At 33.5% G+C, this 21,627-nt stretch overlaps 1 protein-coding gene across 3 annotated transcripts in view; it reads right to left on the minus strand.

Moving 5' to 3' along the window:
* Positions 1-497: 497 nt before the first annotated feature.
* The window catches only part of NDHN (NADH dehydrogenase-like complex N), a 32,694-nt gene continuing 11,564 nt past the window's right edge, over positions 498-21,627 (minus strand). The window contains exons 2-4 of one of the 3 annotated variants that reach the window (XM_089800672.1): positions 20,715-20,831; positions 1,015-1,100; positions 498-895 (exon numbers count right to left, since the gene is read on the minus strand). In XM_089800672.1, coding sequence (XP_089656798.1) covers positions 817-895; positions 1,015-1,100; positions 20,715-20,831 — 282 coding nt within the window. In that variant the 3' untranslated portion in view covers positions 498-816. Of the gene's footprint in view, positions 896-1,014; positions 1,101-18,576; positions 19,021-20,714; positions 20,832-21,627 lie in introns of those variants that run through there. The other 2 variants (XM_089800673.1, XM_089800674.1) reach the window with 2 other exon arrangements.

A 21,627-nucleotide genomic window follows, 5' to 3' on the forward strand; every position in this document is an offset into this window, starting at 1 on the left:
ATTGACATGTTGATATTTTGGTGCAATGGCAACCCTAGCTTGTAGCATTACCATGCTACATATCAGGCTGTAGAAAGATTTGTGTCTACTCCCATACCTCAAATTGTGTTTCTTCTAAGTGTCAAACACATGCTTCTGTACCTAGCCTTTTCGATAACGTAGTTGTCTTATTTGTTGAATTCAATTTTAAAGTTGTATTACTATCTGGAAGGGCAAAGCTTAGAAGCATGCTTTATCATATTTAAAAATACAAAAATATTAGGTAATTAAGAACATGTATAAATCTATTTACGTCTCGAAATGTAGCATAGTTACACATCTTGAATGATAAATTTGTGTGAGGAAGAAATGGTGCAGCTTGATCATGGATGAATGTTTTGTTGTACAGAACCCTGTAATCAGACTAGCCAACAAAAAAAAATTGAAATATATCAACGAAACAATATAACTATGGTGGACCATAATTATCATTCGTGAACTGAATTAAAGACGAAATATTATGAATGCAACTTGATGTTTTGAAGATGATGATAGAGCAATGAAAAATATCAATCACATGCTTGCCCGCAAATAATAAGTACATTTAACTTATACACGGGTACTTGGTATATGAACCAAATTACAATATTCCTTAAATGGTCATAAATGACTGTTTTATCATATGAAATACTATAATTAGAACAGCCAGCACAAACAGACACATCAAGGAGGCAATGCAAGTGCAGTGGACAATGATTACCCATAAACCTGCATCACTTCCCTATCAGGGAAGAATATTTGTTGATTGTGGGCAAAAATGAGTCTTTAGTCACACTTCTAGCTATCAACTTTAAGCAACTTTTCCTCAGAAGGAAGGTCTATGATCTCTTGTAATGGTTTCCACTTAAATTTACGCCTGCTCAGTCATAATAGGTTAACATCGCATCAAATTGAACAATCACACTCTTTCAAGCACAAGCTACCTATCTTTCAATAACAAAGAGCAAAGGAAATTTATAATAAATTCAACCATACCAGTTTCCACATTGTGCAATCACTTTAACATTGGGCCGTAAAGTTGGTAGCAATGCCAGAAATTGTAGTTCTGTTTTTGAGAGGACCTGTGGTTGTTTGAGTAATCAGATAAAATTTCATTCTAGATATATTATTTAGAGATTTCTTATAAGGAATTATGTTTTCAAACCACCAATTTAGTTCGATATGCATGCTTTGCCAAAGGAATGCTGAAATTGTATTTTAGTCCTTATTTTTCACAACTGTTTGAATGACATAGACCCCACATCATTCAACTGACACCATGCAATAGGTATCTTAAAGTTGATGGCAAGGCAGGAATACCTCTTGATAAACTTTACTAAACAACCTGCAATTACATGAGAATTTATGCATAGCATGTAACATCCTAGATGAGAATCATGATATATCCATGACATTGGCTCATCATTATCCTGCCAATGTCAAGGCAAGTGAAAATATTGCACAGTTCAGATTCCAATAATTTTATATAATGAAAATTCTTGCTGCGACCAAGAATAACATCTGACTGAAAACTATTCAAAACATACACAATGTAAATTAACAATTTGCAGTCTTAGTATTGACTCTAGCAAAGTGACTTATTACCAGCCTTACCTCTTTACCTTTAAACTGCATGTTGGAGACATTTAGAGACATTTTACAAGATATTATTTTGAATTGTTTTCCATTTTATGTATAAATACTTGTTGATGTCTTGATCAAAATGGCTGTAACATTTTTCTTTTGAATGTATAAAATTTCTGTTCATATTTTGAAATACAGGAGGCAAATGCTCAAGCAATGCTGAATGCAGAGATACCTTTTCCTCATTATAACTATGTCTTAAACCCAGGATTGTAAGAGGATTTTAGTCTAAATCTTTATGAAACTTACCTTTTCATTATAAACTAAATATAATAAATAAGTATAAAGTACACCTAAATGGTTTGTAAACCTGTACTTGAGATCATCACTAATTGTTATGGATGAAGATGTGAAGTAGGCCATTTTAAAACTAAAAAAATCATTGTCATGAGCATATTCAGAAATTCAATGAAATTTCCATTTCCTTTGCCAATGCCACTGTTATTGAAGATTGGAAAACAGATGGTTGCCATTTGAATGAAGGAAATATTCTGACTGTTATTGACCTATACATGTTACTTCCCATGAGGGTCAAATTTGATTTACATTTATTTGATGTGTTAAGAAGAAAACATTGTTTCGGGAAGTTTCAGAATGGCAGGAAAGGGGGCCCAAAGCCCTTGATTTGGGTATGATGGGGTGATGATGGCTAGTGTTTGATGGCGTTGACAGTCAGAGACCCCAGTGAAATCAATGGATAGTGCCCCTTGCAGTGTTTAAGGGCAATGCCATTTTTCCTGATTCTATCACTATTTTTACTCACATTAAGTACTAAATATTTTTCACCAGATCTTCAATCTTTAGCGGATGAATAGTGAAATCAGAGAATTTGTTTAGCCTAAATGATGAGGGCTACACATGTGAAGACATAAATATTACCGTTTTCGAATATTTTTACTTATTTCCTGCTCTATTTTCTTAGTTCTAGTAAACTATTTAAAACAGACAGAAAAACTCATGAACACTTATGCAAATTTGATAACAATGAACATCTACCACCACCCAACCACCCTCATTGCTTCCTCTACTCTCTACTAAGCTCAATGTGTCATCAACATATGAATTAATATATCAAATATTTGAACACTGACTTCCAAAGTTAAGAAAGTGTACATCTGAGTAAACAAAAGTATTAATCAATTATTTTTAACAGTCTATTTTGCTTCTAATATCATTTAGGAATTCCATTCTCCCAAGGTTAACCATTTCTACATGATATTATGTTGTCTGTCTATTCAAAGTTTGACAAAAAGAAAAGAAAATATCATGAAGTTTTTAGATGTTTTACATGTGGGAGATGACCAATGTTTTTGCAGATGTTCGGGGGACTTAAGGAAACTCCCATTAATGGATGTATCATGTAAGTATTTCCTTCATCCAGGGTCAACCATTCTTACATGCCAGTGTGTTGTTTGTTTGTTTATTTTAAGCTTTGACGCAAAGTGATCATCATGATGATTAGCTTTGACATTTTAGATGTGGGAGATGAGTAATACTTTTAGGTATGTATGAGGGACCTAAGGAACTTCCTACTAGGAGGGACATCTTGAAAATGTCCCATCTTTGAGCGAAATGTGTCAATATCATGACTGATAGACTTTAGGAGGGATTGCATCCCCATGGAACACTAGAAAAAAATTGTGGGATGCAAATTAATAGGTACAAGGCTACATACCAACACAATGACGTATTTGTAAATGTTTCAAGGATCTCTGATAGAGATTTGTAAATAGATCTTCTATTTACTTTTGTTGTTTCAATCTAATTGATTAAGTCTGAATATCTTTCAGACTGAATGTCTGATACAATTGCTAATGTATATATTCAGACTCAATACAATCTAATAATATTAGATATTAACTACAGTATAATACTGTTTCCTTGACTAGCATATTGTTCAGAGTATTGATCTGCTGAAGAGAAAATAGGACATTGCCAATGTGATTGATATCCTTTTCTCTCAGCAGAAAGCACTATAAATATGGAGAAAAGTGCATGCCCCCGTAGGGGCATGACTCTAAGTGGCCAATGGCCACGTAGGGTCATGTCCCTGCATGGGCACGTATCGGCAGTTTGAAACAAGACCTGAGTAGTATTATTATACTAATTGATTTGCCAAACACATATTAGCAAGAGTATCGGGTAATGGATAATGAACATCTGATTATATTATATTACATTACACATTATCTATGTGTGTGTGTAGACAACTTTGATTTGCCAAAAGCTTGATACAACTTTGATTATCACTGTGAATGATAGTTGGCTTCAAAGGTTTCTTGAACAATCCAACTAGCAACTTTTGCAACCATATTGCTTCTCTAGCTCCCATGGACGAGGCTATATATTCTACTTCAGTGGAACTTAAGACAACTGAAGATTGTTTTCTGCTGAACCAAGAAATTATTGCTGACCCAAGACTGAAACAACATCCTGTGGTACTCTTACAATCAGTAGAGTTGCCTATCCAATTAGAATAGGAAAAACCATGAAGATTGATTTCAACTTGATCATATTCGAGTCCCATACCAACTGAACCTTTTAAGTATTGTAAGATGTGCTTAGCTTCCATAAGGTGTATCTTCTTTGGTTCACACAAGAATTGGCTTAATGAATTATTTACATAACAGATATCAAGATGAGTGTTAACCAAGTACATCAGTGACCCGATGATCTTCCCGTAATAAGTAGGATTAGTAGATTCAGATTCAAATCCGTCATTCTTTAGTTTATGTAAATTAGCTTCCATAGGAGAACTTACTAGTTTACAATCCATCATTCCAAACTTAGTTAAAATAGTCCTAGGTTTTTCATGTTAAATTCTGCCATTAGTTCCTATTTGCTTTTAGCTATAAGATTTTCTTCACCTATTATTAGTAAGTCATCAACATACAATACAAGAATAATCATATCATCTCCATTTATTTAGAAGTATATGTTAGGATCAACTTCATTCTTGGAATACCCTAATTTTGTGAGATAGTTGTCTATTCTTTCATACCATGCCCTGGGTGTTTGTTTAAGGCCATACAATGTTCTCTTTATTTTACATGTGAGAATTTTTTTCATGAGTGATGAATCCTTATGGTTGCTCAATATATACTTCTTTAATTTCACTGTTTAAGAATGTTGTTTTGACATCCATTTGATGAATTGCCCACCCTTTGGACATTGCAATTGCTATGATAGTCCTAACAGATGTGTATCGAACGGAGATGTCAAAAACTCCTTTGTCCTTCCTTGGGCGCACGTATCCCTATATCCAAAGTGGAAACATATTCAATACTGCCCGAATACATGTTGAATATTGTACCCATGTCTACCTAAAAAAAGTTAATTTTCAAAGCGTGCCAAATACTACGTAATTTGATTTTTTAAGATGTGGCATAAATCTTCCCAAATTTAATTTAAAAAAACTTTATCAATACAATTGTTTTAAAAAAAATGATATAAACAAAACCCACACCAAAAGACATAATTTTTTTCTATTCAGCAACCCATTTTGTTGGGTTATCTTCTAATGCAGCTCTACAATTAAGTTATAGATATTTATGTAGCATTTATGTGTCAATATTGTTTTCAAAGTAATGAAAAACTCCTCTAGTAACCTAGAAAATTGTCTTAAATATATTTGTATGTGATACTTATTAATGTCGTATCTAGATGTATCCATATTGGGATCTTAAAAAATGGTCTTATCCATACGCAATACCGTATTTGTATTTATATCTGTATCTGTATCCATGCAACTTTTGTACTAGGTGACTAGAGAAAATGTTTCTTCATAATCAATTCCTTCCTTTTGCGAGAATCTATGAGCTACAAATTTGGCTTTGTATTTTTCAATGTTATTGTCTAGTGCATGCTTGATTTTGTATAGCCATTTAGAAGAGATGACTGATTTATTCTTCGATCTGGGTACAACATCCCACACATCATTTTTAGTATGGATTGATATTCTTCAATCATTATGTCTTTCCAAGATTTTCTTGATAAATCTTCTTCAACATTTGTAGGCTCTATTTTGATGAGCTCGGAGAGTAGTGCTACATAGCATGAATGATTCTTTGTTCTCTTGTTTTCTCTAACCGCTACATCACATTCTATATGATTTCTTCTATCATTTTTCTAGCCCAAAGTGGTCTCTTTTTATTATTAGGATTTCCAGTATTCTCAGAATTTGAGGTAGGAGGTGTAATATGTTCAGTATCATTCTCCCTCTGATTCTCTATTGAAGGATTCTCATCTAGTTCAATAGTAGGTTTTGAGTATGATTCATCAATGTTTTTGGAAAGATTAAAGGCAATGTCTTCTTCAAATTTTACAGGTTCTTTGTCCAGGGACATAGATCTTGTAACCTTTGGTTGATTCACTGTATCCAATGAGTATACCCTTCTTTCTAGATGGTTCTAATTTTGTTCTCTTTTCTTTAGGAATATGAATATAAACTAGACACCCAAATATTCTGAGGTGGCTTAAGTCTGGTTTGTTGCCTGTAAATATTGCTTTAGGAGTTGTATTTTCCAATATTGAGTGAGGACATCTATTTTGAATATAAACCACAGTATTAGAAGCTTCAGCCCAAAAAGAGGTATGAAGATTTTTATCATGCATCATAGCTCTAGCTGATTTGATAATGGATCTATTTTTCCGTTCTGTGACTCCATTCTGTTGAGGATTATATGGTATAGAAAACTCCCTCTTAATCCCAACAAAAACACAAGTGTTTAAAGATTTCTAAGATGTATTCACCTCCATTATATGATCTTAGGGTTTTGATTTTTTGTCCAAACTGGTTTTGAACTAGGGCTTTGAATTCTTTGAATTTGGATAACACTTCGAGTGATTTCTTTTGTTTACAAAAGTAATCCAAGTTTTCCTAGAATAGTCATCTATAAAGATCACATAGTAGAGACATCAATTTAGTGAAGGTACAGACATAGGACCACATAGATCAATATGAATAAGTTCAAGTACAGAATTAGATTTGAGTTCACTTTTGGGAAAGGACCCTTTTGTGCTTTTACCCAGGGCACATCTTTTGCAAATGCCTAAATGATCAGGTTTAAGACTAGGTAACCCAGTTACAATTTTTCCTATGGATGATAAGGCACGAAAATGAAGGTGGCTTGGTCTTCTATGCCATATTTCATTTGTGTTTGATGCATCATGATTTAGGGCTAGATTTTGCTAGTTACAAAGTTTATATAAACTTCCATCTCTAAATCCAACAGATATAGCTTTCTTGATATTGGAATTCTTTGGCCAAGATAGTACTTTATCTTCTTGGAAGGTGATTCGATACCCTTGATCAGCAAGACTGAAGATAGAGACCAAATTTCTTTTTATGCCAGGTACAAAAAAAATGTTCTTAAGTTGAAGAGTAATGCCTGAATTTAGTTAAATTGAACATGATCCAATACCTTTTACCAAGTGTGTAGAGTTGTCTCTAATGGTTACTTCTTCAAAGGAGTATCCTTCAAAGCTTTCAAATTTATCTCTAAAGCCTATGATATGACGTGATGCTCCACTGTCTATAATCCAAGTGTTTTTGTTGGAATTTAATTCACTTAAGAGTGCTAGATAGAATGCAAAGTTTTAATCTTTTTCATCTTTTATTTCTATTAGAGCTGCTTGAATTTTCTTTTGTTCTGGGCAAAAGTTTGAGTGTGACCAAATTTGTCACATTTGAAGCATTGTATTTTTGACCAATCTCATTTCTTGTATGATTTTTTGAATTCCTTTCTATTTTGTTTGAATTTACCCTTCTTTACTTTATTGTTGGTATTGGCTTGAAGAGCTTGAATGTTTCCCTCTTGATTTAAACTGATTCCTCTAGAAACTAATATTGACTCTTCTTGAGTATATTCGTTTTTTAGTAGTTCAAACTTAGGAAGATCAGGTCGAGAACTTAGACCATGAATAAATGTTTCCCAAGATAGTGGTAATCATTTTAGAGCTATAATGCTAAGTTCTTTGTCATCTACTTGAGTTCCAATAGTCGCAAGTTGATTTTTCAACTTTGAAATTCTTAAAAAATAAGACGTAATTGATTCTCCATTGTTCATTTTGATGTATAGTAGAGTAGATCTTGATTCAATGTTAGCAATCTACTAGTGTTATTAATTTTGAAAGTATTCTTAATTGTGGAAAACATCTCAAAAGCTGTCTTAAGACTTGATATAGAGGGGAGAATGTGATCCTTCACAAAATCTATGATAATCTCCATGGCTTTATTGTTGTCTCTTTTCCATGTTGTCTTGTCTGGATCATTTTCTAGTATCGGTTTATTTGACTCTATATATTCTTCTAATTCCATCTATTGTAAAATAATCATTACTCCTATCTTCCATGAGGCAAAGTTTGAAGCCCCTTCAACTCTATCTTCTAAACTTATGTGATTCACCATTTTGAATTTAAGATATTTAAAATTTGATATTTAACAATTCTACGATTGAATTTTTCTATCAGGATGGCTCTAATACCATGTAAATGTTTCAAGGATATCTGATAGAGATTTGTAAATAGATCTTCTATTTACTTTTTTTGTTTCAATCTAATTGATTAAGTCTGAATATCTTTCAGACTGAATGTCTGACACAATTGCTAATGTATATATTCAGACTGAAAACAATCTAATAATATTAGATATTAACTACAGTATAATGCTGTTTCCTTGACTAGTGTATTGTTCAGAGTATTGATCTGCCGAAGAGGAAATAGGACATTGCCGATGTGATTAATATGCTTTTCTCTTGGCAGAAAGCAGTATACATATGGAGAGAAGTACATGCCCCCGTAGGGGCATTACTACGTGGGCATGTATCAACAGTTTGAAACAAGACCTAAGTAGTATTATTATTACCGATACTAATTAATTTGCCAAACACATATTAGCAAGAGTATCGGGTAATGGATAATGAACATCTGATTATATTATATTACATTACACATTATGTGTGTGTGTGTGTGTGTGTGTGTGTGTGAGAGAGAGAGAGAGAGAGAGAGAGAGAGAGAGTTAGTAGATATATGTATGAAGAGAATCATGTACAAAACACTTCTACTGAAGCTATATTTTAATAGTATTGACATTAGTACAACATATATTTACCCTTAAAATCATGTTATAAGCATGTCTTATTAATGTAAGTAATCTCTAACAGTAGAAAACACACAAAAATTATAATGGACATATAAGTAGATGAATGCAAAAATGATACTTTATTAATATTGGAAAATTCATTACCACTTGGCAGACATGCCAAATTCTTTGTGCTAGGCTAAATTATAAAATTTCAAGATCTTTCTATGATACTAAAGATAGATCGTTTTTAGAATGAGCAAAAATCCCTCATAAGTTTGGGAAATCCTCATTTTTACACATTGAGGGGCTCAACAAAAACCTATTAAAATGTTCTTGTTTGAACTTTGAAGTTCTCGACAGAAAATGAAGGAAAAGCATGCTTACACCATTACCACATACTCTAGAATGTCAATTCTAAGGACAAAATTGAATGTCCCTCGAGATGGAAGTGTTGCAAGAAGGCTACAATTAAATTTTATTTCATTAGACCAAACCATAATGGAACCTTTACAACCATCTAGGAGGAAGAACACACTCTAAAGTTGCAGTAAAGAAATAGGAACTTGTAAATAAATACAAGGAAATGACAATGAAACAAAATATCTTGGTTGATGCAAGTTTGTTGATGAACTAAGGATGCTCTTGCATTAGACACCTTTGTTAGGAAATTTGTGAGCTTCGTGATAAAGAATAACGGTTGAGTAATATGATCATTCTTGTAGTTGATGACCGATACTTATCACACCCTTCAAACATGTTGGGATAGTCACCAACATCACTCTTTGTATTTGGGACATGGACGAGCCACCTCCTGTGGATCCATTTATCTTTGGCATTTGTATTGGGTGTCAACGTGTCAATCTTTTTTCACAATGAAAACCGTGTTCTAAAAACTAGTATTCACATAGTGTCACAAGTTCAAATCTCCTTGAGTGACATTGGAGGGGTTTTTTATCTAATAGTCACTAACATCATCCTTTGGGTTCAAGACATGGACTAACCACTTCTTGTGGATCTTCTTATCTTTGGAATTTGTATCTTTAACAGGTAATCTTTTGGCACAACAGAAATACATATTCTAACAAAACATAGATAAGAAAAATGGAAAAGGCTCATACATTTTCTATGACCTCTTAATGAGTTGATCTGCTCCACAATGTATTAACTCCTCTTCAGTTTCTCCCATTCCTTGAAATTGAAAAGCTTCTCAATGGATCCAACTTATCTATTTTCAATTTTGCACCTTATTCCTCTATTGAGTGTCCTTGCACACCTCTTCCAAGTGTCAATATTTCTAAAAGTCGAATTCCTTCCAATGCCATCTTTAGCGCACCTCTTCAATTTTTCAAAGTTAAAACATAGATTACCTTACTGCAAGTTCTCAATTAAAATGTATTCTAACACCTTAAGGTAGATTCTATCATTTATTCCACCTCAACCTCTATTGCTATGTGTTATTGTTCAAATTCCACTGCAAAAACCTCAAAATTTTTAAGTTTCATTCTTGTTTAAAAGAGTATTGCCAATCCCCTTTCATCTTGTCTTTTCCCATGTGTTAGTATGTCACTTTAGCATTACTATTTTACACACTTCTCACTTTGGAGCAACTTAACATTGAATTATATGTGTTTTCCTCAAAACCATAATCATTGGCCAAGACTAAATGCCCCAACAACTAAGATTGCTTCAACACCTTCTATAATCGCATTGTAGCATTATTCTCCACAAGTGCCTCTACTAATCATTTTATTGTTGCTTAACTCTTGTAGTGGACTTTATTTGTGGCCACAACTCGTAACAATTGTGATAACTTATTTGTACAAGGATTTCAATATGTAATAACCCCTTTTCCCAAGCCTTATCTAACAACTAGCTTATCATCAAAATATAGTGACTACTTCACATTCATGAGAAAGCAATTATAACAATTATTTTACATGCTCATGTGAAAGAGATTAACGGTTGCAATCAGTTTAACTGAAATATCATAACCAACAAATTGAAATGCATAATCAATTAAAACTAAATTGAGGATTTTAAGTTTGTAATACCCTAAATTCCTAAACCGGAATCTGCCTAGGGCAAGATCTGCAAAACCATGGGTTAGTCCACATATACCACTTAGGGCACAGTGGTTATACCATTGTATCATAATAATCGATACCATTTAGGGAAGCAAAATCACTGTAACATCCCTTTTTCCCATTGCTAAATTATGACAATTAGAAATAAATACAAGATACATTTATATTCATATTCACATGAATGAAGGGCAATTATAACAACCATCAAATAAGCCTATCTCATATAGGTAGTCACATTTCATGATTAATTTCAAAATCAACTGATTTCCTAATACATTAAAAAGAAACTGATTTCTAAGCATTGAAGGGGATAACTAATTAAACGATATTAATCATCTAACGTTTTTTCAACTTGAGATTACAAATATAAAGCAAAATACTCATTACCAGAACATATTTGAATGCAGATCATATCTCTGTCTTGTGCAAGCCATGGCATCTAGTGGAGAAGAGAAGCATTGTCAAGGGCTTAACCTCCCAACCGCAAACCCTTAAATGCCCCCACACAATCTCATCTCAGAAAGGCCCTCTCTACCTAGAAAAATAGCTAGGGGACACCCTATCCAACCACTAAGCATTCTAGTATTTCGAGTATCAACCCATAGCTCAACTTGACAACATGTGTTACTTACCAAACAACCATGAGTTGACTCAATTTTACTTATATAGTTTTATGATTTAATCTCCTTCATTTCTGACTTTCCTTTTTCCTTATAGGGATGTTTCTCGTCACACCCATTATTGCTTGACCCTTCTGGTCTTGAGGTGTATCCTAGGAGATCCCGAGATCATGTACAAATCAAGTAGCAGATTAAGCATTTAGTATTCTTTAACACCGTATTCTTTAACACCTCGAACTGATCTTATCTCAAAGGCATATTAACGACACCTTTATATAAGTCAGGTCGATTATCATGCACAACAATAATTCAGTGCTTGCTTATAAATATTTCTTGCACAAGATATGCCATGGGAAAATAGTTGCAATAATATTTATAGAGATTTCAAAGTCAATTTATGCTATTCACAAGACTGTATTACCAGCTACACTCTATGAATATGGCATCATATGATGTTTTGGAGATTACATATTAGTTCTTTTGGCAACTTAAATGATCCTTCGTTTGCAACATTCAGTATCATCAATGAACAATATATATATATATATATAAATGGCAACTTATAAAGAATGATGATTGCATAACCTATAGTTGTTTGTCTCGTTGCCTAGCACGGCTTGAGAGCACGAGCTATGATGTGGTGAAATTCCCACTCGAATCATTTGCAAATAAGGATGACAAGGCCGAAGCCTCTGCTAGCTTCATTATAGTTGCAGAGCTTCTTGATGAACCCTAACATAACTATAGACTCGACTCTTGAGGTGTAAGGTAGAATGCTTGCTGAGTATAAGGAAGTGGAAACAATAAAAGAAAGAAAGATCACAAGGTTGTGTAGAGAGCAATAAATAAAGCATCTTGCAACGCCTCTCAGTTGCAAGAAAGAGATTGAGGTGGCAATGTATGGCCAGCTATTGGTCAATAAAGAAAGTAACACCATCGTTTTTAAATGTTAAGAATTATGAGCTCATATGAAGTTGTCAATCGCTCAAACAATACGGAGCCAAAATTAAAGATATAAATATAAATATATATATATATATATATATATATATATATATATATATATATATATATATATATATGTGCATGTATTTAATGAAGTAATTCTTTTGTATCATTATATTGGTTTACCCACGTGTGTGTATGTATATATATATACATGTAGGTGCAAGTACAGATGTTAAGATAACATGGTGTCAATATATTATATTCAAGTGACTAAAAAATAATCTCAATTATAAAAAGGTAACAATTTTTTATGTAATTTTAAATTTTTAACATTTTTCTTGAATTATGAATTGATTGGGTAGCTCATGGTCATCCAATGTACACTCTTGTTTGCCTAGACGTTTACCCTTAGCCATGGTGGTTCAAGACTCATACCTATTTGCCCAGTGATAGGTGGTGCCCTTGTGCCCAAGTCCTTACTGGCAATGGTTTCCCCCCCTTCAATGTGCTTATGTAAGGGAAGAAATTTTTCATGATAATATCATACTCCTCAAATCATAATTTCTATAACAAGTTATTGTTCATGAAGCATCATTACGACTAACTACCATTTCACTTCCTAGGAATGAGCAACCAATTTTCCAAGATTTCAAGATAATAATATAATAACATCATAACAATTAACTAACATGTCATCTTCATATGAAATCATAACGATTAACCATCTTACCATGTCACATGATCATAACAAATTTTACTTGTCAACCGACTTCTCAATGGCTATATGGACATTTTTAAATTGAGCTAAATATTGGGATGTAACACAATATTTTCCTTCTCTCTCTCTTCCTAGTATTTACTTCTTTGATCTAAAATTCACATTTAGATTCAAGCACACTTCAAGGACCAGTTGGTGTTACAATGTGAGAGTTTTATCTTATTTCTACGATCTCCTTTCGCTTTCTTCTCCCTTTTTCCATTATGAGCATGCTCTCCACTACCCAACAATCTTCTACTTTTGGAATTAGTAGATGGTGAAAATGAACATAATTGGGTTGCATGAGCAATCACAAAAAATTTTCTCTCCTCTGACAAAGTATTCTTGTCTTTTCCTTTGTTGGGCACTTCATTGGACACATTGTCCCATAGCATCCTTTGCAATTCCTAAACATGTTGAACTACCTTTCCACAATGACTCATTGATTTTTTTTATCATACTTTCCCATCTTTGTGGTATGTTTAGCTCACATTGCCTGTTCTAGTTTGACCCTTCTAGTTTCCACCTTTCTTGCTAACTCAAGAAATCCTTCGAGATCAATAATATTTGCGTTTCAATCCTATATTCTTCCTTTGGATTCTTAAAAGGATTTTGAATTTAATATTTAAAATATTTATTTTGTAGTAGGTATTGTTTAACAAGCATGCACAACCTTCTTGATAAATTGTCATGGCCTTTCTAAGAGGCCATGATAGTGATCTATAGGTACGATGTTAAAAATTTCTCTTAAAGGTCACAATGTTGAAGCTCACCTTGCATTGCTCTTGCACCATGATGTGATGTCCTTTTTCCATACAAGACAACTTTATAATGGTTGAGGTGGATCATCCTTTTCAACTCGAGTTTGTTCATTTATCATTTTTGATAGTAAGCTGTTGGTGTTGTTATCTACCATCACATTGCAACATTTTCCTTTGACCTTACAAACCATGCAAAACTCTACTATGTTGTTTCTTGGTCCTCCATAATTTATTTCAAGAATAGCCTTCTCATCATGAATGCCTCCCTTTCTCTAATGCTTCAATCACTGTCAGTTGGTCCTATTGATTTTTTTAATGTGCCATAGCAACATGTGATTATCTTCTTTTTTCCTACTCCTAATAGTCATTGTCTATTGATACTCACCAACTTGGTGGCCTTTATCCTTGCACTAAAAATAGGTGCTATGTAACCCTCTCCTATGTGATTTAGATCTTTCTCAATTCTTAAATAGATTCAAAATATTGTGCTTGTTAATGGTTGAATTAAGAGGGATTTATCCCTATCCTGCTTGACCTTGATTAGGCTTTTCAACACTTGAGCAACCTCTTCCTCCACTTGTTTTTCCTTTTTCTTTGACATTCATATGTTGTCTCCTAATCAACTTCTCTACCTTCGAGGTATATTATTGTGCCACTTTGATAGCATAGAAGCACAAAATTCTCATTTTTGGATGCCAAGCCACAAGCAATTAACTTATTGTGTTACCTTCTCTTGATCTATATCATGATGTGAAAACTTAATGGCCCATTTGTAAAATTCCTTGCGGACTCCTTCACACTAACCTCATCTTGTTGTAGATTCTAAATTTTCTTAAGCACATCCAATTGTCAATCCATATGAAGGAACTTATCCTTCAATTTGGCAGCCATCTAATCTCAATGTATGATCATCTCTTTATTGTTCTTACAATCTTTGACACATTGTTTCCTTTCACCAAAATCCAACATACCCCTTCAACTTGGCCCAGGTGACTCCAACCCTCTTTCCAGTTTAACATGTTTCCAAATTTGAGTACCCGTTCCATCTCTATGATTCTTTAGGGTTCAATGACCTATAAAACTTGGCACTTGCATTTGCATGCTTTGGTTAAAGCTTGATAGGTCCTAAACCAATCATTCTTTTCTTGTGTTGGTGTTATTTTCTTTTGCATGTTCATTTTCTTCTTCTAAGCCTATAACCTCTTGTTACATCCCAACTTTTGACCTAACTTGAAATATAGCCGTTGAGGTTCGCATGAAGTTAGTTGGCAGTTTAATTTGTTATAATCTGGCGAAATGGTAAGATAGTTAGTCGTTATGATTTCAAGTGAAGATGACATACTCGTTGATCGTTAATCACAAATTCATGGAATTAAGAAGATGGTTAAGTGTTGTGATTATTTAAATAATTTACTATGATAATATAATTTAACAGTGGAAAATTTCCTTGTAAGGAGCATGTTAGTGGGGTGGAAGCGTTGTCAGAAAAGAATTAGGTAGGAGCATCACCGTCACTGAGCAGATGGGTAGAGGACCTAGCAACTTGGAACAGAATACATTTGCAGGACCCGCATGAGTTATTTAATAAATAATTTAAATAAAATAATTGAGTTAAAATATAAAACATATCTTAAAGGATTTTAATTTATCTTTCATCATATTATATTAATATTTAATAAGTATTTATATACGTGCTTATTAATACAATATAAAAATAATTTGGCACCATTATCATTTAATAATTTAATAGAGTGATGTTTAGTTGTACATTATAATAATGTTCGAATTATAATAATTGAATTATTATAAATTTCAAATTATAATCTTCCAATTCTTCTTTCCAAGTTCTTATTTTTCTTTTATTCTTTTCTCTCTTCATAATCAATTTAATAATTGGAATCCGAATGGTCATCTTGGGAATTCGAATGGATTTCTTTTAAACTGAAGGTAGCCGATTAGACATGGCCGACTATTATTTAGAACACCATTGATTTATTGGAGACAACTCTCTTCTTCGTAGTGCAATTTATCTCTACCTTACATTTGCTGGAAGCTTTGCAAGCCAAGTTAATCTCAGAATAACTTCAGAATTCATATCTAGCCATTTTCGAATTGAATCCTTTTTCCTTCTTCATCGTCAACAAGAACTTAGCAAAGGAGGCCATGGGAGTTCTTTTGTTCAGGCCGCAGGAGGAAGAAACACCCTGCTACGAGTCACACTTTTTGCACCCAAATCCCTACGGTATAGCAAATACAATTACTTTGCTATTTATGATAGCTGTTGGATAGAAGCCCGATTTAAGCCTCAGATTTGCAGGAGGGCAAGATACAAATGAAACCCAGGTCATGAGTTCTGATAATGATATATTCTTGTTTTATTTTCCCACGATGAGTCGACTAAAAAAAAAGAGGATCTTCCTAATTTCAAAAATGAATACCACAGAGGCAATATAAATCACGAACCGATTTTATTGAGTTTAATGGCTATCTTCAGCTGATTCATATTGACAGGGTTGAGAATGAATTAAATATGTTCTGTTTTTTTCAAATCATTTTCTTTCTATTTGAGTATCCATCCATAGCCAGCTAGGCATGTTAAATAGAGATCAAATTATAATACCAGCTGTTTGTATTTTGAAATGTATATGAGATCATTCACCCAGTATCTCTGAGTATATATATACATCATTTGTGAATTCATTTGGAAATTGTATTAAACTTGATTGATTACGTAAATCCACATCAATGTACATGTTTTTATAAATCTTCCAAACATATTTAGAGTATTTGTAACACCGAGGAATTCACCAGCAGATAAGCCATGAAAAAGGTGAAGAGGTCGAGTTATTCTGCAAGAACATGGTAGAGAAATCAGTTATGATTAAATTAATTAAACATTCAATTTTGAAATCTTTAAAGAACATAATTATGTAATCACGAAGTGTGAAATACTGCATGTATGTAATCTTCTTGAATAATTGACAGAGTTGTCTGCTCTGAGAATTCCGAATACTTAGGATTCACCCGGCTGTGTAGCCAAGGAGATGGGTGATGAGGTGAAAGAAAAGAATCATCAATAATATGAATCAGTATCAAATATGACCGAACAACATTTATCATTTTTAAAATGAATTAATTAATAGCTCATGCATATTCCTGTTACTGTGATCTCTTGCTGCCAAGTCGTGTGGTGAGTTAATTACTAGGAAGCCAATGGATGGCAAGATGTCCCCTGTCTATTCCAAGTAGGGAGGGCCTTTCTCTTAGAGATCATGTGGGGATAAGTTGTGGTCCAAGGTTGGGTGGTTAAGCCCCTGGCAATGTTTCACCTCTTCCTAAGATGTCAATCGTACGTCAAACAGAGAAGCTATGCAGTCAATTGTTTAGCAGAAACAGGTATTATCACTTTTATTTACATTGTTACCGTTATTTTACACCTAGATGCAAGAGATAGATTCGTGGATTGTTTTCATTTATATGAATATCAAATATAAGCATATTTCTAATCTTCAGTTACTAACACAGTTAAGTGATCGGAAGGAAAGGAATTTGAGGCCCTAATTGATTGAGTGATAGCTGGAACCTTAAATGATACAGTGGTATCAAGAGCCCTAATTGAATCCCTGGTATCGGAAGCCCTAAGTGATACAATGGTATCAGTGGCCCTAACTAAACCAATGCTAAACGATGCCCTAACTGATACAGTGGTATTTGATGCCCTAATTTTAAATATAGTGGTATTTAATTGTAATCATCATTTGATTTTGAAATAACGGTTTTTAGATGATAGTCGTCATGTTATATTGTTTTAATGGTATCTGTGGACTAACCCAAATGGTTGCAGAAGCATCCCTAGTTTGATTTCAATCTCAGTTTCCGAGGTATGTGGTTTTCAATTTCGGTAGTAATTTCATTTGATGGTATTTCAAGTTTTTAGTTAAGAAAATTTTGTCTAACTGATTTTTAAGGGTAAATCTTATTCACATGAACATGAATGATATAACTATCTTCCTATGAAATGAAGTAATAACTGCATTCTTTGAGTTGTTAGATGTTAATTTAGACCCTAGAAAACCAGATGTTACACCTCTAAACCAATAGAGCCATCCTATTGGATGAATACTCTCCTTTGAATTACTTTCATTGCATCCATTCTCCAATCCATCCTCCTCAAAATTTTAGTGACCTCGTCTAATTTCCTTGCTTGATGATCCAAATTTAGCCCACACTAACAATTCTTTGGTGATGTCAACTACAGGGTAACAATCTCTATGGGGGTGGGTACACGTGACACTCTGTACACATAGAATTCTCTTGGATCTTAGGAGATCAAAATTTTGCATATGGAGCACACCTCAATCTAATACCATTAAGGCCAAACCCACGCAATTCAATAAATTATAAAACACACACAAAGATAATGTAGTATTAACACATAAATACTAAATAGATAAAAAAATAAATTATGAGCTGCTAATATGTGAAAATCCAGTACATAAGCTTGATTCTTGGTGTCAAAATTTTGAAATCTTGTTAGAATACCAAAAGATAGAGATTTTCTGGAGAAAGCGATGATCCTTCATAAGTTCAGGAGATCCTCATTCATACAAAACAAAAAAATTGTTATCATGTTCAAGAGTTTAGCAATGACCTCCCAAAATAAACTCATTATTCAGATTATATTTTATTTGTTCAATAAGGATCTAAAGGAGTGGATTGTTTGAGATATGCTAGAAGCTCCAAGAGTAAACCAAGATCCCAGTGTTGTAGCAGTCTCATGTCTTAGTACAAAATAAATTTTGAATTCAAAATTGCACAGGAAAAGTCGTCATCTTCAAGAAGGAAACTAAATGGAAGGAACTTGAAGGAAATGATCTTGAGAGATAAATGGATGAATCAATGTTGTCTAAAGTTCTAGGCTGATAACAAAAATGAAACATGATCACATCATTGCCACAAAATCTAGACTATCAATTTTGAGGCGAAAACTGAACACTCCTTATTGTACAAGTGTGGCAAGAAGACCACAACCAAACTCCCCTGCATCAAGGCCAAACCAAAGTGAAACCTTCCAGATTACCTAGAAGGAAGCACACATTATAACCTGTAATGCAGAATGAAAAACCTGTAAACAAATAGAAAGACATAACAAAGAAACAATATCTGTTTGTTTGTTGAAGATTACTTATGAGCTAGGGATGCTCGTGCATCACTTTAACTTATTCTTTGTCATCTCCTATTAAGTGTTTTACTTTACAATTCCATGACTAACAAAACAGTAGAAAAAATTGCTTTCGTATAAAAATATTTAGGAAGAGAAAGAATGGATTCTTTTAATTGATGGATCTGTGTTACAAACGAAGAAATACATTAAACTTATAGATCATTAAACTATACACAAAGAGTAATACATGAGAACAATCTCATATATTTTATTCTATGTGTAATGTGATATGATAAGTAGATGTTGGACCGTAGAGATGGATTGATGATGGAACTATAAAGGAGCTTCTTGACAAGTTAAGACATAGCTCCTTTATCTCACTATGGTTGAAGTTTGAACAAAAGGCCAAGGATCCACAACTCTACAAAAAAACTATGGTACTGGTGTGACTAGAAAACTCAACATGCAAATAGAGGGTAATGTCATGTATTCAAGGCAAGAATGGATAAATTGAGAATCAAAGGTTCTATTCGAGTTTCCTGCCAAAATATAGAAATTGTATTTCACACCACCTACCAATGAAACATACCTACAAGATTAAAATTAGATTACATTATAATCCCTTTAAAATGGAAAGGATATATCAGGATACACTTATAAGGGGTCATGTCATTGTGGCAATAAGATCTAGAAACTACTAAGGTTTGAAAATATTTCTTACATTGGAAAAAACATAAAAATATCCTTCCCAAGAGATTGGCCCAAGTCCTTTGAGTTGAAAATTAGTAGAGCATAGTATGCATAAAGCATAGTAACATGGGGACACGTCCCCCCCATTTTTGCCCCACACATCGGAGACTTGGGGACTCCGTTCCCCCGTCCCCAGCAGTGCCACCAAATTCCACCGACTCTGCCGAGGATGGGGGGGAGTCCCGGTGTTAACTATTTGCTGATTTGACTATTTATGTTCAATGTTTGATGCTCCAATTCGATTCAATGTTCAAGTATTACTCTTTTACATCTTTATATCTTATATTGCAATAAATCTTTACATAACTAGCGTTTTAAGTACCATATGTATAATATATACAACCCCCTTGGTCCCCCCATTACCGTCCCCCCTTTGTCCCCCCACTGTCTTCAAATTAAGGCCCCTCTGTCCCCCTACCCCGAAAACTTGTCCCTCTGTTCCCCAATCCCCCCATCCCCCAATGTGGTGGAACTATAGCATAAAGTAATGTCTTTAGAAAAAAGATGACTTTTACAAGTAGGTGCAAAAGCAGTAATAGTATCTTTCCTTGTGCTTGATGAGAAAGCTACACGAAAAAGATAATATCTCCATGTTGCTCTTGCTTTTTATGATTTGATATAAAATAGATGCTTTTAGAAAGAAAATGGGTTTCTTACAATGTCATCAAGTACACATGAATTCTGATGCATTTACAATGTGGTGAAATCAAAATGTGAACAGTTAATTAAAATTACTGATGAGAGAATAGATTGGAGCTAATGAAATTGGAGATAAAAAAACATTTCTTTTGGAAAAAAAGCTGAGAAATAACTACTTGTAAAGTTAATAATAATAAATATGCAAAGAAGATACAGTTTAAAAATTGAGTATCTATAGTATATACCTTAGCTTCAATTAACCATAGCACCAGACCCTTGCTTTTTGGTGGAAGTAAAGAGAGTCTGTAATCAATCTCTGGCGGCATGTAGAAACGTGCAATTGGTTGCTTCCCTAAATGGGCCTGCAAACGTATCGCTAAAATTAACAGAGTCAAAGTTTCATGAGAAAGTTACCCAGATAACCTAGCCAAAATATACATCACAAACAGAGAATAAAGAACTTCTAATATTAGTTGAAAATATTTCCGAGCAGAACTAATAAGAATAATATGATAAATAATTTGCAGTGTTTACGTCTTTAGGGCTATATTTTGATAATGCAAACAATTTGGAATAAGTGGCATCAGAGTATGTACTTCAAATTGGCATTCTGGAATTAAACATTCTTTTCATGCAGTAACCAATTAGTGAGCATATGCATCAGATAGTTCTAAGAATAAGGGAAGAACTAAAGTTAAAAGTATCCAATTTTGAGAATGTGTTACAATAACTCTTTCAGTGTCTTGTCATGGAGAAAACTATTTATCCTCATTGCATATATAGAAATTAAGCAAATTGCATGGCATCCTGATTATAAGTATTTAACATTTAAACAAATATTTCAAAAAAGTTGCATTATTGATGATGCCATAGGATGATGTTACTAAAAATATTTGAAGGGTTTTCTTTACAGAGGAAATTTGTATGGTGAAATCATTTAATCTGTCATGTCATCCCTCTCTTTGAAATTCATCCCACTTTGGAATTATCCGTGTGTTTATTGTATATAATTCTATGCTTTCATGGCAAGAGCATCAATAATTAGTAAATATTTAGTACAGTTAGTTTTAGACATTGACAGAATATTTAAGTATGGTGGAACCTTTTTCCTCTGAATGGTGTCCTAAGAATAACAGCCTTTGCTACAGAGGTTCTGTA

This window comes from Cupressus sempervirens, chromosome 9, assembly GCF_028749045.1.
Source record: "Cupressus sempervirens isolate cs-2001-9-10 chromosome 9, ASM2874904v1, whole genome shotgun sequence".
NCBI classification, from domain to species: domain Eukaryota; kingdom Viridiplantae; phylum Streptophyta; class Pinopsida; order Cupressales; family Cupressaceae; genus Cupressus; species Cupressus sempervirens.